This window comes from Penicillium malachiteum (assembly GCF_028827825.1).
Source record: "Penicillium malachiteum strain IBT 17515 chromosome Unknown utg000001l:1.0-8184562.0:1.0-8186909.0, whole genome shotgun sequence".
NCBI classification, from domain to species: domain Eukaryota; kingdom Fungi; phylum Ascomycota; class Eurotiomycetes; order Eurotiales; family Aspergillaceae; genus Penicillium; species Penicillium malachiteum.
Window position 1 is genome coordinate 1,779,474 of NW_026643094.1, and position 19,346 is coordinate 1,798,819.

At 47.9% G+C, this 19,346-nt stretch overlaps 6 protein-coding genes across 6 annotated transcripts; 1 reads left to right on the forward strand and 5 right to left on the reverse strand.

The window, feature by feature from the left end:
• Positions 1–120: 120 nt before the first annotated feature.
• N7483_000663 (uncharacterized protein) lies at positions 121–1,104 on the forward strand (the record flags this gene model as incomplete). The annotated part of the gene is made up of 1 exon (XM_057084101.1): positions 121–1,104. The coding sequence occupies one exon, from the start codon at positions 121–123 to the stop codon at positions 1,102–1,104; it is 984 nt and encodes a 327-aa protein (XP_056950250.1).
• A 525-nt stretch (positions 1,105–1,629) lies between these two features.
• Positions 1,630–3,493, reverse strand: N7483_000664 (putative GABA permease; the record flags this gene model as incomplete). The annotated part of the gene is made up of 5 exons (XM_057084102.1): positions 1,630–1,796; positions 1,855–2,248; positions 2,301–2,387; positions 2,440–3,314; positions 3,391–3,493. The coding sequence occupies 5 exons, from the start codon at positions 3,491–3,493 to the stop codon at positions 1,630–1,632; spliced, it is 1,626 nt and encodes a 541-aa protein (XP_056950251.1).
• A 1,079-nt stretch (positions 3,494–4,572) lies between these two features.
• N7483_000665 (bifunctional K:H/Na:H antiporter NHX1) lies at positions 4,573–7,040 on the reverse strand (the record flags this gene model as incomplete). Its single annotated transcript, XM_057084103.1, has 5 exons — positions 4,573–5,795; positions 5,866–6,525; positions 6,619–6,768; positions 6,894–6,923; positions 6,998–7,040. 5 exons carry the CDS (start codon positions 7,038–7,040, stop codon positions 4,573–4,575), a joined length of 2,106 nt encoding a protein of 701 aa, XP_056950252.1.
• A 908-nt stretch (positions 7,041–7,948) lies between these two features.
• On the reverse strand, positions 7,949–10,123 carry N7483_000666 (putative sucrose transporter; the record flags this gene model as incomplete). The annotated part of the gene is made up of 4 exons (XM_057084104.1): positions 7,949–9,309; positions 9,371–9,692; positions 9,811–9,850; positions 9,954–10,123. 4 exons carry the CDS (start codon positions 10,121–10,123, stop codon positions 7,949–7,951), a joined length of 1,893 nt encoding a protein of 630 aa, XP_056950253.1.
• A 966-nt stretch (positions 10,124–11,089) lies between these two features.
• On the reverse strand, positions 11,090–13,552 carry steA (sexual development transcription factor SteA; the record flags this gene model as incomplete). The annotated part of the gene is made up of 5 exons (XM_057084105.1): positions 11,090–11,432; positions 11,490–11,573; positions 11,697–13,211; positions 13,295–13,394; positions 13,453–13,552. 5 exons carry the CDS (start codon positions 13,550–13,552, stop codon positions 11,090–11,092), a joined length of 2,142 nt encoding a protein of 713 aa, XP_056950254.1.
• A 3,722-nt stretch (positions 13,553–17,274) lies between these two features.
• Positions 17,275–18,865, reverse strand: N7483_000668 (uncharacterized protein; the record flags this gene model as incomplete). Its single annotated transcript, XM_057084106.1, has 2 exons — positions 17,275–18,752; positions 18,820–18,865. The coding sequence occupies 2 exons, from the start codon at positions 18,863–18,865 to the stop codon at positions 17,275–17,277; spliced, it is 1,524 nt and encodes a 507-aa protein (XP_056950255.1).
• Positions 18,866–19,346: the final 481 nt, after the last annotated feature.

Here is a 19,346-nt window from a genome sequence, read left to right on the forward strand (position 1 = left end):
TGGATGCATATATCCGAGTTTCTGGGGGCAAATGAGGTCCCGAGGCGCATCCGGGACTTGTTGGATACACTCCAGGAGGGAACCGAAGCCCCGGTGGACATACTGGACTTTATCGATAGTATGACTCTTAGTATTTCGGGTACTAATGAGAAATTGGCCTGCATTGGTATTAATCCCTTCCCGTCATCTGACAACCAGTCTCGCAGTGTTCAGGGTAGCGCGGGCGATACCACATATAAATCGGTCACCGAAGCCGTCAAGCTTCATTTGAATTGCTCACCAAGAACGGGCGGAGATCGTATCAACCCTTATCTCGATGCTTCTAGGGCCTTCCATATCACTTTCTATGAGATTTTGAGCATGTACCCGACTGAGCCTTTGAATTCAGGTTACAGGTATAAAGCGGAAGAGAAAAGATTGAAAGAAGAAACTTGGAAGACCGGCCATCTATACATAAATCCAGCCTCGCCCCGGGGTACGGAAGCGCCTGTTTTTCGGCGAAGTGCATTTACTATTCTCGTTGCAACTGAAGATCTGAACTCAACAGTAGAGAAAGCTCGTCGGCCAGACTTATCCCCCGAATGGGGAACAATGCTTGTCCTCTGTCCATCTCTCACGTCCAAGTGGTGTCATATGACAAGAGAGGAAGATGTTTCCCTTAAATGGAAATGTATTCTAGAGTACAACAGAGTCAGGGTTGGTGAGGTTGCAGTCATCGCCGAGGAATATAAGATTCTTCCGCATCGTTGGTCTCAACTGTTGGACCATATCACCGGTCTTCTTGAGGAAGATTTCATGGATCCTGAAAGTTATGTCAAACTAATTTTTGATGACGATCAACTATCCACATCCAAGAAGTACTTTTGGATTCTTGCCTGTATCCAAGAATTTCGAACTCACATCATGGACAACATTCAGCAATGGAATCTTTATCGCCAAGCGCGACTCGAGCCATTCTCTAGTTCATGGCCAAATGAGTTGACGGAACTCGTGAAGCACATAGAACAATCATGCAGTGCCCTAGACGGAATAAGAAACGAAATGGATGACATAGTCGAGACAGTCAAGGCCCGTCGAGACGGATTATCAATGCCAGCGCTTTGAGTGAGAGTCGGAACTCGAATCGACTAGGCCAGAACGTGAAGCTTCTCACTTACGTGAGCATCTTTTATCTCCCACTCGCATTCTGCGCGGCACTATGGGCAATTCCAAACATCAACATGAGCGATACGAGAATGGCATTTATTGTGACTTCTGTAGTGCTGGGCTTCATGAATTTCCTCGTCGTGGCCAACTTGAATAATATCTCTCGCAATCTGGGAGATACTTATAATATTTGGAGAACTCGGGTGGTGCGAGAGATGAAAGACGACTACAGTGAAAGGTGGCATCGGAACGGTCAGCGACTCGACAATTCATGGCCTGAGCAATCAACGGCACCTTCAGAATGGCTGATCCTGCGATATCAAATTGGCAAATTTTTCAAATTTTTTAGATGGAGAAAACGTGATTGGAGCTGATCGTGACTTCCTACATGAATAATCCTTCAATAGTCATTCAGAATTTAATCACAACGAACTTGAAGAAGGCTCGCAATTAAACAAACATTTGAATACTCTGGTGAGTAGCTCATTGCCCGGAAGTATCCCGCTCAGCCTCAATCCTCTTACCCTCTTCCTCTGGCGCCACAGTAGTCTGGGGCCCCTTAAAGGTCTTCCTCGCATGAAGCATATAATAAGCAAAGGATCCAAGCCAGAGCGCCCCATTAATAACAACCGTATAATTCATATCCCCAGCTAGAAATCGTCAGTTTTGCTGAATCCAAGAAAATTATCCAAGATCCATAGGACTTACGAGTGGGATTTGGCCCTTCAGTCGGGAACATGCACAACAAAATCGCAAAAACCATATAAATAACCGCTGTCCATGCAATGGGCTTACTGAGATATTTTCCTGTGTAGAATTCACCAGGGACAAATCGCTCATTGCCCCAAAGGAGTCGACACAGAATGGGGGTTAACCAGGCGAGGTCATTCGCGGCAACAGCAAGCGAGAAGAGGGCATTTGCTGCTGCGCTGTCGATAAGAGATAGGAGACCGATGACTACGGAGACAAGAACAACACCGCACATCATGTTGACGGGTTGGTAACGCATGAGTCTGTGCTGGCTGATTTTTCGGAAGAATGATGAGAAGGGGAGGGCACCATCGCGAGAGAAGGCCCAGCTCTGGCGGGAGGCGGCGAGAACCTAATAGTATTATTAGCTATCGAATCGACAGGAATGAGAGCAAAGCACATACAATACTTAATCCCATGAAGAATTGTACGGATGAGACCACAGCCATGAATCCAAGAGCCCCAGATTTTCCAAGAGCATCATAGTAGATCTAGATAAGGTCAGCGAGACATCAAAAAAGTACAGCAGTAAGAAGATAATACCTGGGCCATAGGCTGACCAAACGCCGAACTCAAAATCCCCTCAATATTTGTATCCATGCTTGCCGCAATAACAGCCAAACAAACAAATCCCAAAATACCACACAAGCCCGATGAGGCAATAATTCCAATCGGTACTGCTCTCGCCGCATGAGTCGCCTCCTCACTCATATGCACACAAGAATCAAAAGCGCCAATAGTCCAGATAGGCGAAAGCCATGCTAACATAAATGTCCACCCAGTAGGCCAAGTCGTCAAATTCTCCACATGTCCAAAAACATAAGAACCTGAATTAACCGGTGGGGCATTTTTATTCTTCCCAACTGGCAACGCAACAACCGTCGCAAAAACAAGCCCAACGTTCAAGAAGATGCAAATGGATTGAATCTTGGGCATAACTCTTCCGAAGAAAGTAGCGATAAGACCATGCGCAACGACAGTAGCCACATAGGTACCGTAAATAACAGGTCGCGAAGCAGTCCAGTTTCCATCACGGGCGATAGAGATCATGGATAGAAGCATATTCGCGAATCCATAATCAATTGAGCAGATACCACCGATCAGACCAATAGTATTGCTGTAGCCGACGACGAAACTGAGTGCGTCTTTCCATTTCTCGGCGGCGTAGTAATGTGTCCAGAAATATAAACCACCGGCTGTGGGCATTGCGGAGGCTAGATCGGCCATCGCGAGACTGACTATGAAGATGAAGACACTGGCGACTAGCCAGCCCCAGACCATCCCGACGGGACCGGCCGGCATGGAGAAGGAGAGGGTTGAGGCGATTGAGGGGAGGAGACCCATGATGCTGAATGCGACGGCAAATATTTGGATGGTAGAGTAGTGGCGGCGAAGTTCTTGTTTGTAACCTAGGGTTGCTATTGTATTTGTTAGTAAAGAACGAGGTATAGTTTTCGCGTACAATCAAAAGTAGCATGGTGTTTAATTTCTTACCCAAGAGCTCTGTATCTCCTGCTTCAGCAGATCCATCGATGATAGCTCCATGCTCAATAGAAGTTGAAGGTTTCTCATCACTCGCTTTCTTGACTTCAGCCATGATGATACGGGCTCAATATAGCGTTGTATCAGGAAATCCAAATTATATCAACATTCACACTCTGTAATGGGTATTCTGTGTACAGAGGAAAATTAAAGTAAGCCCCGCCTCGGAGTCAGACTCGGACACACATGGGCGGACAGGGGATGCTATAAAGCACTGAATCGGAAGCCGGAACCTCGCACGGAAGCATATCAGATATCATGCATAGGTTATCAGTAGCGCCAACGTTATAGAAACGTGAGACAAGCTTCCAAGCCGGTGTCTGATAGGACTTCTCGGCAGGAACTAAGCTACCGTTCCACGATACTCCTGCATTGGATTCGCTCCACCTGTACGGATGTACAGGTAAGGCCCCCGGGCCAAGTTGGTCGTCATCTCATGTTGCTGGGTATGATAGCCCCATTGATCTGGGCCCGTAGTTGGGGCGAGGACCCGGTGTACAAGTTATTGTAGTGAGAGTGAGGGGTGAGATTGGATAAGTGGCCGTGGATAGTCAATCATAGCTGGATCAGGAATGTGGCAGAGATAGGTGTGTGGATTCCGGTTGGTGTGTGATAAGGAGTTGGGGTTGATTGGAGTATACACGCCACTAGTGAAGTACTTTGTATAGGGTACGTAACGGTCAGATTAATTTATTAGATTTAAACTAAGTCACAGTGTTTCTCTTTTTACATTCCCGATAAGGGAATGTTGTTCAAGTTGATAGAGCCGCGGTTGTTTTGTCCTATGGTTAAATCTAGGTTACCCCGGTGTGGGGCACATGTGGATATGGAGAACTTGAAAGTTGAGGTCAATGGAACTTGAATTCATGATATGATGCACACCAGTCACATCCAAGTAAACATAGGTAGTACAAGGCCACCAGGGCTAAAAGTCTCAGCAGGCTACGCAGAATCAAACGAGTCCATCATGTATGAGACAGCAAAGAAATCATAATCCCATCTTTGGAACGTTACAAGAAACCAAACGAGAAGAAAGGCTAAATATACATTTCATATTGCGAAAACATAACAATGCAAGAAGGAACTACGTAGAACCTTCATCTAAAAAAAGAAAGAAAACAAGGTATCATAACATCAGACAGCGCCGGGGCCAGGACCCTTATGGTTGGACTGATCAAGCAGCAATTTAGGTTTGATATAGTCCTCATCAATCTGCCGGAACCACGCAGCGTGATCCCCACTGGCACCACCGGACCAGAGGTCTCGAAGGGCCTCCCGCGCGCTGAGACCAGGTGGTTGGTCTCGTCGGGCAGGAGAGACACTTGCAGAGGCTTCATTGGGAGATGGGGTGTGAGGAGCAGGCGGGGGGTTTGATGGAGATCGGCGGAGACGAGAAGCATTAGATGCAGCTGGGGGCAGGTCATCATCATCATCAGAGACGCCATCGAGATCGAGGTCGAAGTCGTCTGGATGGGCGACTTGGGACTCACGCGCTTTACCAGATGGCGGGAGACCAAACTCGTCATCACTGGCGTGGCCGTTATTAAGCAGGGTGGCAGTTGACGAGCGATCACGCCGCGCCTGCGTATCTTTCGCACTATAGGCGGCTGAGTACATTCGGGTGTGGCCGTGCGGCGGGCTGGGACGGCGGCTGTTGCCCGTCGAGTAGCTGTCGGCTCGTTCGGCAAGCCCTGAACGCTGGGGATTGTCGATACCCATACCATCTAGCGGGATGGTAGAGTCGGTGCGTCGCGGGGTATATCCGAAGGCAGTATCGGAGCGCTTGTAGTAGGTGCCTCCATGGGCAACCTCGATGTCAAATTCATCGTCAGAGTCAAGTTCCTCCACTACACCGGTGCGGATGCCCATGATCTCGAGCATGCGTGCAGTTGTACCACCGAAAATAATGACTGTCAACACAACTACCACGAGGACGGTGGCTCGCAGCACTGGGGCATTGGCGCCGGAGAGACCAGCAGCTAGCGCAACACCGACAGCACCACGTAAGCCTGCCCAGAAGAGCATGGCCTGATATGCGAATGGCAGCTCGTCGGCAACTTCAATGCCGCGACGGCGGGCTTTATACCGAATGAACCAGTTGATTGCCTTGGAAAGCGGGAACACGGCAAGGTAACGAGCAAGACAGATTCCGAAGACCGCCACCAAGATGAAAAGCGGATTGAAATGCAAGTCCGATTCGACGAACAAGTCTAGACCCAGATAAATGAAGATGAAATTCTCCGAAAGTTGCGCCATGACCTGGAAGAGGTACTTGGTCGTCAACTGGGTTCGGCGAGACATATTGTAATAGGCGTAATGCTTGAGAGTTATTCCGCAGAACAGAAGAGAGACGATTCCTATGAGTCCAAATAGTCAGAACACGCATCCGAAATCCTAGGAAGCCGCAACCCTGTCGGATAAACATACCTGATAAATGCACGCCATTCGAGAAGAAGTAGCTGGCATAAGCGATAAGAATAATCAAGCAGCTCTCAATCTTCGGCATGCGGCGCACCAAGGTATACTTAAGGCCAAGCGCAGTAGCAATACCCACAATGATGCCGACCAACATACTACCAAAGAAAACCAGCAAGAACAGACCAACCGCCTCAAAGAGGTTCAGGAAGCTCAACGATCCCGCATCGGTCTCAGCATATTTCTGCGCAGTTTCGAACAAAACAATGGCGATGGCATCATTGAGGATCGACTCGCCGAAAATGATTGTGTAAAGCTTAGGCTCAACTTTGTACAAGTTGAAAATTGCCAAAATGGTAACCGGGTCCGTCGCCGAGAGGGTTGCGCCCACGGAGATAGCCTCGACAAAGGAGATGTTCAGCCCGTCCAGCGGGATACGCGTCCAGAGGTAAAGAACGAGTCCGAGGACTATAGCAGAGATAAAGGTACCGGCGAACGCGAAGGTGAGAATGGTGCCAATGTGGCGGAAGAAATTGGCTTGATGGAGTTCGTAGCCGGAGGCAAGAATGATAGGAGGTAGGAGGAGGTTGAAGAAAAATTGATAGTCGAATGCGACGCTATCTTGGAGGTTTGATTGGGATGTAAGGCGAATGATGAGACCGACAAACATGCCTAGGAAGATCTATGTTAGCAACCGGATCAATTGACAAGTATTTCCATAATTCGCTTTCAATCGCATTGGATCGTATCCGGAGTAGAACGTACCAGCGAAAATAGATAAGACCGTTTCATGGACGGCTTGGATCTTTCTCTGCTGGAGGATGTAACTTGTAAACAAGGCGAACATCAACAGCATTATCATGATAAACAAGGCCCAGGAGCTAGTAATCTCCTTTGAGCCCGCTTCGGGCGCATCTGCAGTACCAAGAATCACATCAGTCGGTTTGTATTCCCACAGAATCACATCGCAAAGGCACGGCAGGGTGGCGCGATCGGCAATGGAAAAGAAGGAGGGGAGGTGAAGCTTGAGGCAGGCATACCATCGGGATCAGTATCCTCCGTCGCTCGCCCTAAATGAATAAAACAAGATCAGCAAGTGAACAAGCAGGTAAATTCCGATCCAGGCTGGTGACAGCAGACGTACGCAGCAGAGCGTGGAGGGTGTCGCCCATAAGTTGACTAGCCATCGCGACTCCGACTCCGAGGGAAGATCGAGGAGGCACAGATGACACCTGGCAGTTTAACTCCTGCGAGTTAGAGATGCCGGAAACAGGCGCGCATAATCCGCTAGGAGGAAAGGCGCAAAAATGAGGAGTGCACGAATCTGCGTAATCAGATACTAATAGACACGGTTAAAAGTGGCAGGCCGGCTTGATGTTCTCAGTTGAGTTGCATTGGCCGAGCGGAAGGGACAGATCGTCCCCGAGATCATGACAAGTGCGTATTTCGGGGACGGAACAACTTTATGAAATAGGAATTGTGTTGTGATTGACGAGTAATATTTGTAAAATACAAGACGAGAAACTGAAATACGTTATATATGACACGTGGGCCACTTTAAGAATGCCGCGCAATACGCCAAGACTAGCGGCATCATAGGAACAGGCACTGATAGACAAGCCTACATACACTTACTAGTACCTAGGTACTTATATATGAAAGGAAAGGAGAGAAATCAGGTCGATACATAGGCCCTATCATTGGGGTGAATTAAGAGAAAACCTCCAATATTATATCATTTCAAGGCGCTCGAGCGGCGAGTATTACGGCCCTTTTGAGCTTCGATGACCGCATTGTAACCCCTTGACCCACTCCGAGTCTTACTTACTTGGTCGTCTTAATATGTATGCGGCAGCATGCCCCTGTTCATTACTATACAATGCTAACACTCAGGCTGTGTGTAGGGTGTCTGAAGTAGATACTCGAAGTTACTAGTACTACATGTACCAATGTTCACTTATTGTACGTGATATGCTCGAACTGTTATAAATCCGAAGTCATCGAGCTCGTACGCAAGCTCGCAGATAATGTAGGGATTATGAATAGTGTATCATTCCCGAAATGTGACTATATCATGTAGAACAAATCAACGAGATCACTTAGCTAATCGCTTGGTGAGCAAAGCTGCTACCAAAGCCGCACACCCACCAAACCGGAGAACCCATCCCACACTATCATCCCAAGGTTCACCACGCGGTTTCTGAGCCGCCTTAAAGACAGCACTACAAATCAGACTCGAGAAGATCTGCGGGAAAGAAACAGCCACATTATGAAGACCCAAGATGATTCCGGCCTGGACTAGATTTTCCTCTGGTTCCTCAGCAGAGGCTTTGGAGCGACCTTCTTCCAGATCATCGTCGAGAGAGTCACGATTCTCGTCCTGCTCTTCGCTGAAGACGGGTGCATAGGAGTTATTTGTGCTGCGAGGTCCTGGGTGAGATACTGGAGCTCCGCTGGTAGTAGCTTGCTGGCGACGGAGTCGTCGCTCAAGATCAATGCGGGAGACTTCTGCTGAGATCAGGGCGAATGGAGCCCACAGAGTCACAGCCCATGAAATGCCGATGAGTCCAATGGCGATGGAGCCAACTTGGTAGGAGGAGATGAAAAATGTGCTAAATGTGCAAATCGCGAATAAGACGTGTGAGAGGAGCCAGGTGCGTCGGAGTGTTAGTCCTGGGATTTGTAGGCGCGAAAGCCAGGCCGGCTTATCTTCGTTGATACCTTTCCCTGGGGTAGCGTCTAGAAGGGGCTCGGATGCAATACCCGTTGGCATAGCGGAAATTGACAACCTGCGAGGACGCTCACTTGGTTCCTCATCAAGAGATGTATCTCGTTCGTCGTGATCTGCGATGCCCTCAACAGCGTGTTGATAGGTAGGAACAACAAATATCGGAAGGACTGTATTGGCTGTGAATGAGATAACGGCGTAAATGAGCAGGGCTAATGTTCCAACACGCGTGGCATCTTCCCATGCCTTGTTAATCTGATCCTCTGGAAGGTTTGGGTTTTCTTGGAAAATCGGATTAACATAGAGCTGTCCGATGTATGTGGTAGAGTAGAACAAGAATGGGAACCAGCCCACCCAAGCGGCTATCTGTACCTCGCATACTCGTGCGATTTGAGGCGGAAGAGTCCGAATGGACTTGAATGTCTGTTTGAAGAATTCAATAACTCCAAGGCCATCCGATTTTGGCGGACCATCGAGACGTGGATCGCGCTCTCTGATATACCAACAGCTGGCGATTAATGTCACGCTCAGCGAGAATGAGGCAAACGAACAAAGCACCTTGAACTGAGTGTTTCCCAGAAAAGGGAAATATTTAGGCAAATCCATGTATCCAAAGATATACCCAATAATGTTACCCACACCTGTCCATCGACTTGCCCAGGCATTTGCGAGCTCTTGTTGGTGAGTAGGGCAGTTATCAAGGATGAATGCCCGAATGCCAGCTTGGACTAAAGAGAGCTTGTTAGACAATCTATCGACCATTGATCAAATAATAATCCCATGACTCACCAGTATTAATCGCAAAATCAAGAGAAAACATTATGATCGTCGCCAAAATCATAATCGTCGTCTTCGATCCACTCGACAATGGATCCACACCAAAGAGAGATAAGAACCCGCCCACAATATCCTTCACCCACGCCAGCAAAAGCAACGTGACAACCGTAGCTGCACCTCCAGCCACCATAAAAGGTTTCCTCTTGCCCCATGGTATCCGACAATTATCACTTCGAATGCCGATATACGGTTGAACAAGCGTACCGGTTAAGGGACCCGCAATCCAGACAACAGCAAGGAGAGCCTTGCTCATGCCCAAGGAAAGTAAGAAGGGCTATATATAGAGAAAGAGTTAAAAAGCAATAAGTTAGCATAACCCGTGACACCATCGTACAACGCTCGTGTAGAATCATCCAAATCGTCGATAAACCTTCTCTGCAGGTAACACATACCGATCCATTGGACAGTTCCACCGACCAAACGACTTGAAGACTTTTATCCAGAAACTCTTATCAGCACAAGAAACGGATTTTTTCGTGTTCATCGCTTCATTTTCGTCGAATTTTTATACCACCACGGAAGGAAACAAGCTTACCCTCCAATCGAGACCGTAAGCAAGAACAAATACCAGCTGCTCTTAGAAGACTCGTCGACACGTTCCACTGGGACACCGGCATAGTCCCTGGCTGAGACCCCGTCCTCCTGCCTGGCAGGCATTAGGGGCGAGGTTTCGTGAACAACTGAAAATGTGTTGGTTTCCCCCATGGGGTAGTGTACGGGGCGAGAAGCGGATAAGAGAGAGACCCACAGCGATTTCTAGAGGGGATTCAACAGAGTGCGAGGCAGTGCATAGGCGCTGGGGTTCGTAAGAATGGGGTCGTGTGTCTTCGAGCGGTAGTCGGGCCGCAAATGAATCATTAGTCGAGATCGTATGGGGGTTGGGTTGGTTCCGACGAATCATTAGCGGGGATTGTACTTGAATGCGGCGTCTGGTCATGCGGTCACAAGTCAGGATGTCGGGTCGGGTGCGCTTTCGAGGAAGTCGATGTACCTATACAGCTTATAAGAACATTCTTAGAGTATAGACCGTCTGACCAAATTATTGAACTTGGTCTGGGGGCTATGCATATTAATCTCAGCTCAGGGCCCTGGATCGACGTCAGATTTCACGTGATACCCACTCCCTGCCGGATTGGGACTGAAGGGTCCGAGGTCAAGTGTTGCTATAGATGGACTATAGATTATTGATAACTGGAGAAGTCCAAAGTATGAGTACATCACTACTGCATTCAAGCTAAAATTCATCATCTGAGCATAGTTTTTTAGTCAAGTCAATTCGTTAAATGTCTATAGTATAACCACGCCGCTTGAGCGGCTTCCAAATTCTGCTCTTCAAGAGAAGATTCCCAATGTTCCCATAACGATATACCGGATGTCCCCCCGGACCCTTGAATTTGTACGCCACACGTGCCCGTGCCCGCCAGGCAGGTTCCTTTCCACATATGTGGAGTGAGCACCGATTGCGGAGAGACGATAATACAAGGTGTTCCAAACACAAAACAAAACCATGAAACCCACAGATAAATAACAAAGAGAAAATAAGGACAAGGTGACGAGTGGCCATGCAAGATGTGCAAAAAGAAATAAGACAGAGTAATGCGGTCAAAAAGAACGTCGTGGTGCAAGCAAAAAGCAGGGATAAACCAATTAAGCACCTAAATCCAAGGACGTCTATAGTGCGTCCAAGGATTCGTTGACCCCCAACATGCCCAAGAGGCAATCTACATCTGCTGTTGCAGAAGCTGGGGGGGCAATCATATGAGTCCCAGCCATGGTTGGAACCGCAGAAGGGATACTCATTGGTGCGGCCATGGAGGTCATGGCAGGCATAGCAGGCATGTTGACCATGTGAGGAGCGTGAGCATGAGCGTGATGATGAGTAGGAGCAGGCTCCGGAGCCGGCGGGGACGAGTCTTCACCAGCAGATTCGAACTCGTGTTCCTCATGCTCAAGGTCATCCTCGGTGGCAACAGCGGGCTGGCCGTCTTGTTGAGCCTCATGGATTCGGCGGTGTCTAAACAAGGAGTTAGAAAAGAAATGTTCAGAGCTGTACGGGAAAAATGAAACATACTGTGCCAGATTGTCGGATCGGGAGAAAGCTTTGCTGCAGTACGGACAAGGGTATGGACGTTCTTGGGTATGAGTCCTCACGTGCCTAAGCGCCCAGGTTAGTTCGGCGGCTAGAATAATCACACCAGGGCATTGTTGTGCAGATCGGCGCCCCACAGGGGATCCGTGGACGGCAGGGGGGAAGTTTCAAAAATAGAATCGAGCTTACCTCTTAAGATGCTCTAAACGCTTGAAGAGTCTGCCACATGACGGAATCGGGCATGAGTGAGATTTTTGTGGGTATGGACCCAGCTCCATCATTGTTGCACTCCGGGCCCGACGAGCGGGACCAGGGGCTGAGCGATCTGACCGACTAGTGCTATTTTGAACGGCGGTCTCAATAGCACCACTGGTTGGAAGCGCCGCCAAGTCGTCATGCGGGTTTGACATGGGAACTGGCTGTGGCTCAACACTGCTGTCCAGATGCTGGAGTGGGGTACCGTGGCGCGAAATTTCCCGCAGTAAATCCTTCTGAGGAAGCATAACGCTCGGGTAAGCCCGAGAGAGATCGTGACCAGTCTCATCTCCCTCCAATGCAGGAGCCACAGAACTTGAAACCGAGCGACGAAGGTCACTGGGTTTGTGGGCCGCATAGTTGGGAGTCTGTCCAACAGAAGTAGTTTGGAGACCAGGAGTGCCACCGTTAGAAGGACCCGGAGTTATTGATGGTCTACGTCGCCGCTGCTTGTACGTGGGCGACCCTTCAATGACAGAGTATGGGTTAGACGGGTAAGATCGCGAAGAGGACTGGTAATGACCGTTGGCGAAGTTAGATGGCGGAAGCTGCATCATCGGGTTGTAAGGGGCCGCATGAGAGAGATCCGGAATCGCAGTATACAGGCCCGTGTCCTCATTGGCAATGTACGCGGGCTCCGCACCAAGGCCGACCGCATGTTGAGGAGGGGTCACAGGCTCAAACGACAGGCCGCGGTTGCTGTAATCCTCGTAATGGGACGACACGAAGGATGGCGCGGGGGAGTACTCATAAAAAGTCGGCATGGAGGAATGGCGCTGGTGGACACGGGCGATGGGCATTCCGTTGCGGTCATACTGGATTCCGTAATCTTGCTCCCGTTTAATAATCCCCTGAACCAGGTTGTTCGTCAAGGGTATCGGGGGATTGCTGTACATCGTCGGATGGGGCGAATCGTCCTGGAGAAGTGGAATCGCTGGGGGAGGAGCCATCTGCGGAGGAGGCATTGCGTCAACGGTCCGAACCACGGGAGAGTTGGGCTGGCCATATGTCGTACTTGCGTGGGCAGCAAACGAGGACGAGTTCGCTTGTTGTGCTTTGGTCAGTTGCTCGTAGAGGGACTGGGACGAATCGAATTCGAAGGACATGGCTGGTTCGCTCACGGCGACCGTGGTCGCTTCCTGGCCCATTTTCTCGCGTTTCAAATCCCTCTCCAGCGCATCTAGGAACAACCGATCGTGTGGCACACTGTACCAGTAGAACACTTTCTGCTTCTTCTGAGTCCGAATGCAGTTGTTTTTGTACAAGAAATCGAGGAATGCGCTCTTTGGCTCTTCCAAAGTAGCATCGGTGCCAGCTTTAAGATTTCGTAGATCGGAGAAAATACCCTCTTCAAACTTCTTCGAGTTCTTAACTGGGCGACCGAATGCTTGGAATCGAAATGCGAGGCATCGAACGATATCGGTGCCGGAGATGTGGAAAAGATTGCTCCTACGGCACCAAATTTGATCAGTTCTGAGCTAGGGGTATATAATAGAGAGTTGGAGGTATTCTTCGGTTTCGTCTGTACTAACCATAAGACACAAGAGACATAGTCGCCGGTCGGAAGCAAGAAACGACGGATCAACTGATCGGGTTGCCAATCCACGGGCGCTGACAGAAGGAAATATTTCACTGTATTTTTGTCAACACCACCACCACCTCATCCACAAGGTATGGATTTGCGACATACGGTTGTCTACTTGTTGCAGGGCGACCTGCGCATCTTGCGGGAGATTATGCTGCGCTTCTGTAGAGAGCATGAAAGTCTCCGGCTTTTGGGGTGGTGCCATAGGGGCACTATGTTGAGGATACATGATTCTTTCCCACAGGCTATACGAATCAAATCATCAGCGCCGACCGGGGGATAAAAGAACGGTAGGTGGGCCCGAAATAGAAGAACGTCATGGTAAGAGGAACAAAGGACATGGGTATAAGACAAAAGCGCAATGCCGACTTTATGTCTACCTGTGACCTTTAAAAGCCACATCCAGATCTTCTTCACATCCTTTCGAGACCCATCTCACACACCACTCACCTCTACAATGCGACCCGGATTAGAATCAGGTTTCTATGCGAAATGATCGAATTTCTTTGGGATCGTTCAGTTCGTTCTCTTGTTGCCAAGTGAAAATTTTCGGAATTGTTGATTTATCTTGGTCGTGGGGACGATGGAAATAACGCGACAAATGCAATCGGATCTTTGTATATGGGAGGATGAGGAACCGGCCTCAAGAAAACAAAGAGAAGGACAGAAAGAAGGATGATTTCAGAGAGATAGAACTAGACCAGCCAGTAAGAGTCTCTTTTTTTAGAGTATGGTCTCGCACAGCGGGAAAGGGAAAAGAAACGAAAGTGGGTAGAGAGAAGAGAGGAGTAAGAGAGAAGGGGGGGAGAGAGAGAGAGCACTGGGCAACGTCAGTACTAATAATAATCCCAACAAATAAGAGGGAAGCGCCAGGACCCTGGCGAAGGAGGATCTTGATGTGACCAAGTGACCAGTCAAATCACTTTCTCCCTTTTACATTTTTATTATAAGAATTCAAACTGATTTTATTATTATTATTATTATTTTATTATTTTAATCTTTTACTACATGACATAACCTGTAATTCACACCGTTCCTGAATCTGTTCTGGTTCCGTGTTCCACTTTTGTCCCCTACTCCGTAGACATAGTGGGCAGATGGGGCCGAATTCTTATGATTCGTTTATATTCGAGTATAGTCAAAGTCTAGGTTAGCCTGATTAATGGAGTTTTTCTACGTGAAATTAATTCAAGAAAAAATAGTAAAAAAAAAAAAAGACTAAAAAAAAAAGGAACAGGAACTTTAGCCTTTCTACAGTTGTCTTTGCCTTGACGCAACCCTCATTACAACCTGCAGGGTTGATTAGATGCATCACCATGAAGAGAGTGACTGGTCTGCAGAGGGTTTAAGAGGATCATTTCCTTCTTTCAACTTGATTTGTCCAAAACAGACTTTGATCTACCTTCAGAGTGTAGCGAGTTAAGGGTATATCAGGGAAGTACTCCGTAAATAACAGACCCAATCATACTCCCCAGTCTCCATCTTCCCAAAAATAGGCGAAGAGTAAAATGTACATCAAAAAAATCCCTACACTCGGTCCCCTGTAGGAAATCTGCAGAAATCTCATAGGTACTCCGTAAAGACTCCACTAAAATCCTCTCTTGCTCATCAAACTGGCGCTGGGGGACCTGAAGCACCCGCCCTCATGATGTTTCAGGATCCCGGGCGCTTACATTGAAACGGGTTCTCCCCACTTTGATCTTTTCCCTATACTCCTCTCATCCTAGTCTCAGGAAACTCTCCGATGCCCGTGCTCGACTCTCACGGTTGTGGCTGGGCTTCATGCCTTCCGGTTCTCCGTGCGATTCCGAACATAACCACTACTTCTTTGGGCTTAACGCGTGAGTGGATAATGAGAGAAAAAAAATAATACCCCTGACCTTCCGAGGTTCTCCCGCCTGGACCTGACGCCCCTGTTTTATCTTTTCTGGAGTGCATGCAGTAGTTTAAGGGGTATATACTCTTCATCGGTAATTTGTCCATTATGCAGGGCCTTGGATGTAACGAAGTATAGTCTGTATAGGTATACTCCGTCTGCCAGTTGACAGTATACATAAAAGTTTGTTCGGTTCATTTCCCATGGTCCCCCGGTTATGTCACTTATGATGATCAACAAAAGTCCAGACCAACGCCCTATCCGTGGACCAAACGAGTCCTTGAAAGACCAGTGAGAGTCGAGTACAAAAGCAAGTCTTGGCATCGAGGAAATGATTAATCATTTGTGCCAAGGTCCAGTATATGAGTGAAAATTCTTTCCCATATAAAAGATCTAGCTGAGTCTTTTCACTCAAGTGTGAGCGGACTACTAATTACTCCGGGATTCTGTTTTTCCTCTATTCGAGACTACTAATGGAATTAAGGTCATCCACGATCTATGTCACTAGTATGATCCTCATGAAAAAAGAAATTGCCATCGTACTTTCCGATGATTGAATCGTGTTTCACCATCAAGATTCAAAGATCAATTGTTGATGGTTCAACCCACAGTGCCCGCATGAAAAGACCCCTTTACCAAACAAATGACACATAAAACCCAAGCTTGATGCGCCGTCGAGTACTAGTAGTACTAGTGAAGCTCCATCAAGGAACCCAAAAATCCCCGAATGTCTTACTCTCTTTCACAACTTCAGCCATCATCGGCAGAATTCACCCCCGGGCCGCACTCATTTACCCAATGTAGGAATCAGGACACATTGCAACGATGGGGAAGAGGCTATCGCCGGGAATTCCACTCGGATCAAATGCCTTGACCAGCCCACTCCTGGGCATCACGAGTCGCAGTGGTGGGTCGCACGAAAGCACAGATTGATTGGCGCCCGTTTGATCGTCCCCTCTGAAACGATCTAGAAGTTCTACCGAGTCTGGTGCATGTTGCGGGGCTTCAAGTTTTTGTTAGTGCTTTTAGTGCTATTAGTGCGCAGTATTGAGTCCTGTGGCTGGGAAAAGCATTGAATATATGCATCAATCCGAATGGGGAAGGTCTTAATGGTGGGATCAAGTCGTAGAACAAGTAGAGTACGAAGTACGCGTGGAGTAGCGTCGTGGTTGGCGTTATAATCCCTGTTCAATGGACTACTAATCCCTGCTCGATGACGATCTTCTCCCCTCCTGCAAAACATAATTCTTAGACCGGGAAATACAAAGGATCAATTGTGGTCTCTGCATTATGGATCTGATAAATTTTAGAGACAATGTTGTCTCATTGTTCCTTTGACTTCGCGAAGAAAAACAAAGACATGATCGGCTAAATCAACATCAATAACATTCTGAAATTCGAATTTTAGGATTTATGAGGAGTTCATGCATGTGTAGTCTGACAAAAGGACTTGATGGGTGTTTCTCATGGATATTAAGGGCTAGCGGACGTTCTAAACTACATTCTGGAAAACCTCCGTTCTACTTCTCCTGAATTCTCCCACTTTTAAACTATACTGCGCCCTACAGAACCTTCCATGGGTTTCCCCTCTTTTTGTCTGAATTAGTGATAACAATATAATTGTTAAGGTTCTGGGGTGGACTAGTTTGGTCAAGGTTCGGTCAATGTTTCTTCAGGTGTTCAGTCTCCGACAAGGTCATCCGTGGGTGGTCTATGTCTCAGGTCCACTCTGGATAATTCCGAGTCCACCCACGATCTACTTCGAGCCTCATCTTGGTACCAGTTGTATCAGTTGGATGGATCAGCTATTTTTATCGAAGCTTATATGGAAGCTCTTGACATGACAAATACTTCACAGCTTTTGCAATGACTGATTGAGTAGTCGGTGGGAAAGAGAGGTAATTGAAAGAGATTCCACCGACAGCCATCTCGGCAAGAAAAGAGTTCAATCGTGAGACAAAGTATTCTATTTTGGTTCTGCGTATATGTGCATGATAAGATGATAGCGCTAGACTATTATATACAATTGATCAATCAGGATCCCCGGTTAATCAAACCGAGGATATACTCTTCCTCCTCATATCCAACATAGCCTCTTTCATAAAGGGGCTCCGAGCTCGGATCTCTTTGCCATATACCACAAACAATATGGGAGCAAGTGAGAGTGCTAGGGAGATCAATGCCAGCAAGGTACTAGCCCACTGGAAGCCGAGATGCGAGTACATGCTCATAGCAGCTAGTGGTAGAAACGCAGAAAAGGTATTCTCGCCAGTAACGATGATACCAACCGCACTACCAGCATATTTTGCGTATGCGTCCACAACGTAGTCAGAGATTCCAGTAACCACGATAACACTACCAGCTCCCACCATTGCAAGTCCAATAGCAGGTGCAATCCATGGAAGGAAAGCGTAGGATGTCCAGGCATAGACAAACATTCCACCCGAAAGACCGATAACGCCCGAAATGATAGCCAGGTACAGTCGTGCTTCTGGGATGGGTTTACCGGGGAACTCCGTATTCCGAGACGCAGAGTTGAAGTATAGACTGCCAGAGAACAGAGTTCCTACCCAGCCAATACACTCTCCAATCACAATTGCACCTTGCACATATCCAGCCTGTGATGGACTCCAGCCATACAGACCAGAGAAAACCTGCTCAACTGACTGTGTGAACAAATAGAGTGTGCCCACAGTGAAAGCAGACCACATGCCCGAGAAGAAGACGACAGACTCCGTGAAGTACATGATGAGCGGTCGTGTCGCACTCCGAGCCACAATCCTCCATATCGACGTCCCCTCACTATCAATTTCGTGTTGGGTATAAGCCATCCTGCCTTCACGACGCAGAGCCTTCGCACGTTGTCCGAGAATAGCAACCCCACGACATTCCTTGAACATGAATGCGTAAACCGGGAATAGGGCCCCATACCAGATCAGTTGGAGGTATCCGATCCACCTCCATGAGAGGAACTGATAGATCGGTGCCCCAATGACTGGCCCAATACTCGCACCAGTCAGATAGGCGACGATATACAAGCTGACGGGGATATTTCGAGCTTTTTCTGTGTCCCAGACATTACCAACGACTGTCGCAGACGTATTCGCCAAGATGGCAACGCAGCCCCCAGCGAAGAACCGGGTTACAATCAGTGTGGCGAAGTTCTGGGCTAATGCTTGAGGAATGACAAAACAGACGAAGACCAGCCATGTCAAGAGGAATACTCGTCTTACACCAAAGTCCTCCATCAATGGTAGGATCAGGAGAGAAAAGCACCCACCTCCCATGGCCCATGATGTGACAGGCCAGTAGGAGTTGGGAAATGAAGCATCCGAGACGCTGAACTCTTCATTGATCGTGGTATGGGCAACAGTGATAATTGTTCCATTCATCATTGTGACGAAGGTTGCAAAGCTCGCCAATATGGTCAACGTCCACTTCTGGCGAAGTGACCAGTTGTAAGGATTCCCAGGATCGCGAGGGCCATCCCAGGAGACCACTTCGATATTACTTCCGGGTTCATTGTGGTCTAAACGATCAATTATTAGTTCATACTGCTCATACTCTTCCATGCTTGAAGCACTGCTGATACTTACCTATTTCATCCACATCTCCAGATACATCACCACGAGTAAATACCATGTCTATCTGATAATGAGTTGATAGAACGTCTCAATTCCCTCCTCCTTAAGAATAACTCTCAATGTGTCAACGATGAATCGGTGTGTCTCCGCTACGGGCTCCCAAATCCGGAAGTTTGGAAGAAGATGACTTCACCTTCCGTTGGTAACCAACAATTGACTCCACCAGACGCATGTATACTTTTCCAATGAAGCACGAAGCACAAAGACCAGCAGAAGAAACAGATACGAAGTTCAAGTTGATTTTAAATAAGAACAACAACTGAATAAGAAAAATTTTCCTCTCTTTTGCACCATTACGACAAAATTGAACCCCATCGACTTGTTCCTCAAATGCGGAGCCCTTCTCACCACAATCACCAATTCGGGACTAGCACGGATGGGCCCACGATGGATTTGACGACTCCAAAGTCTGGTTCGTCGGTTGGCGGTGGCTAGATGATCACCGCTCATTATTCTTAGAAATCTCATTTACTAACATC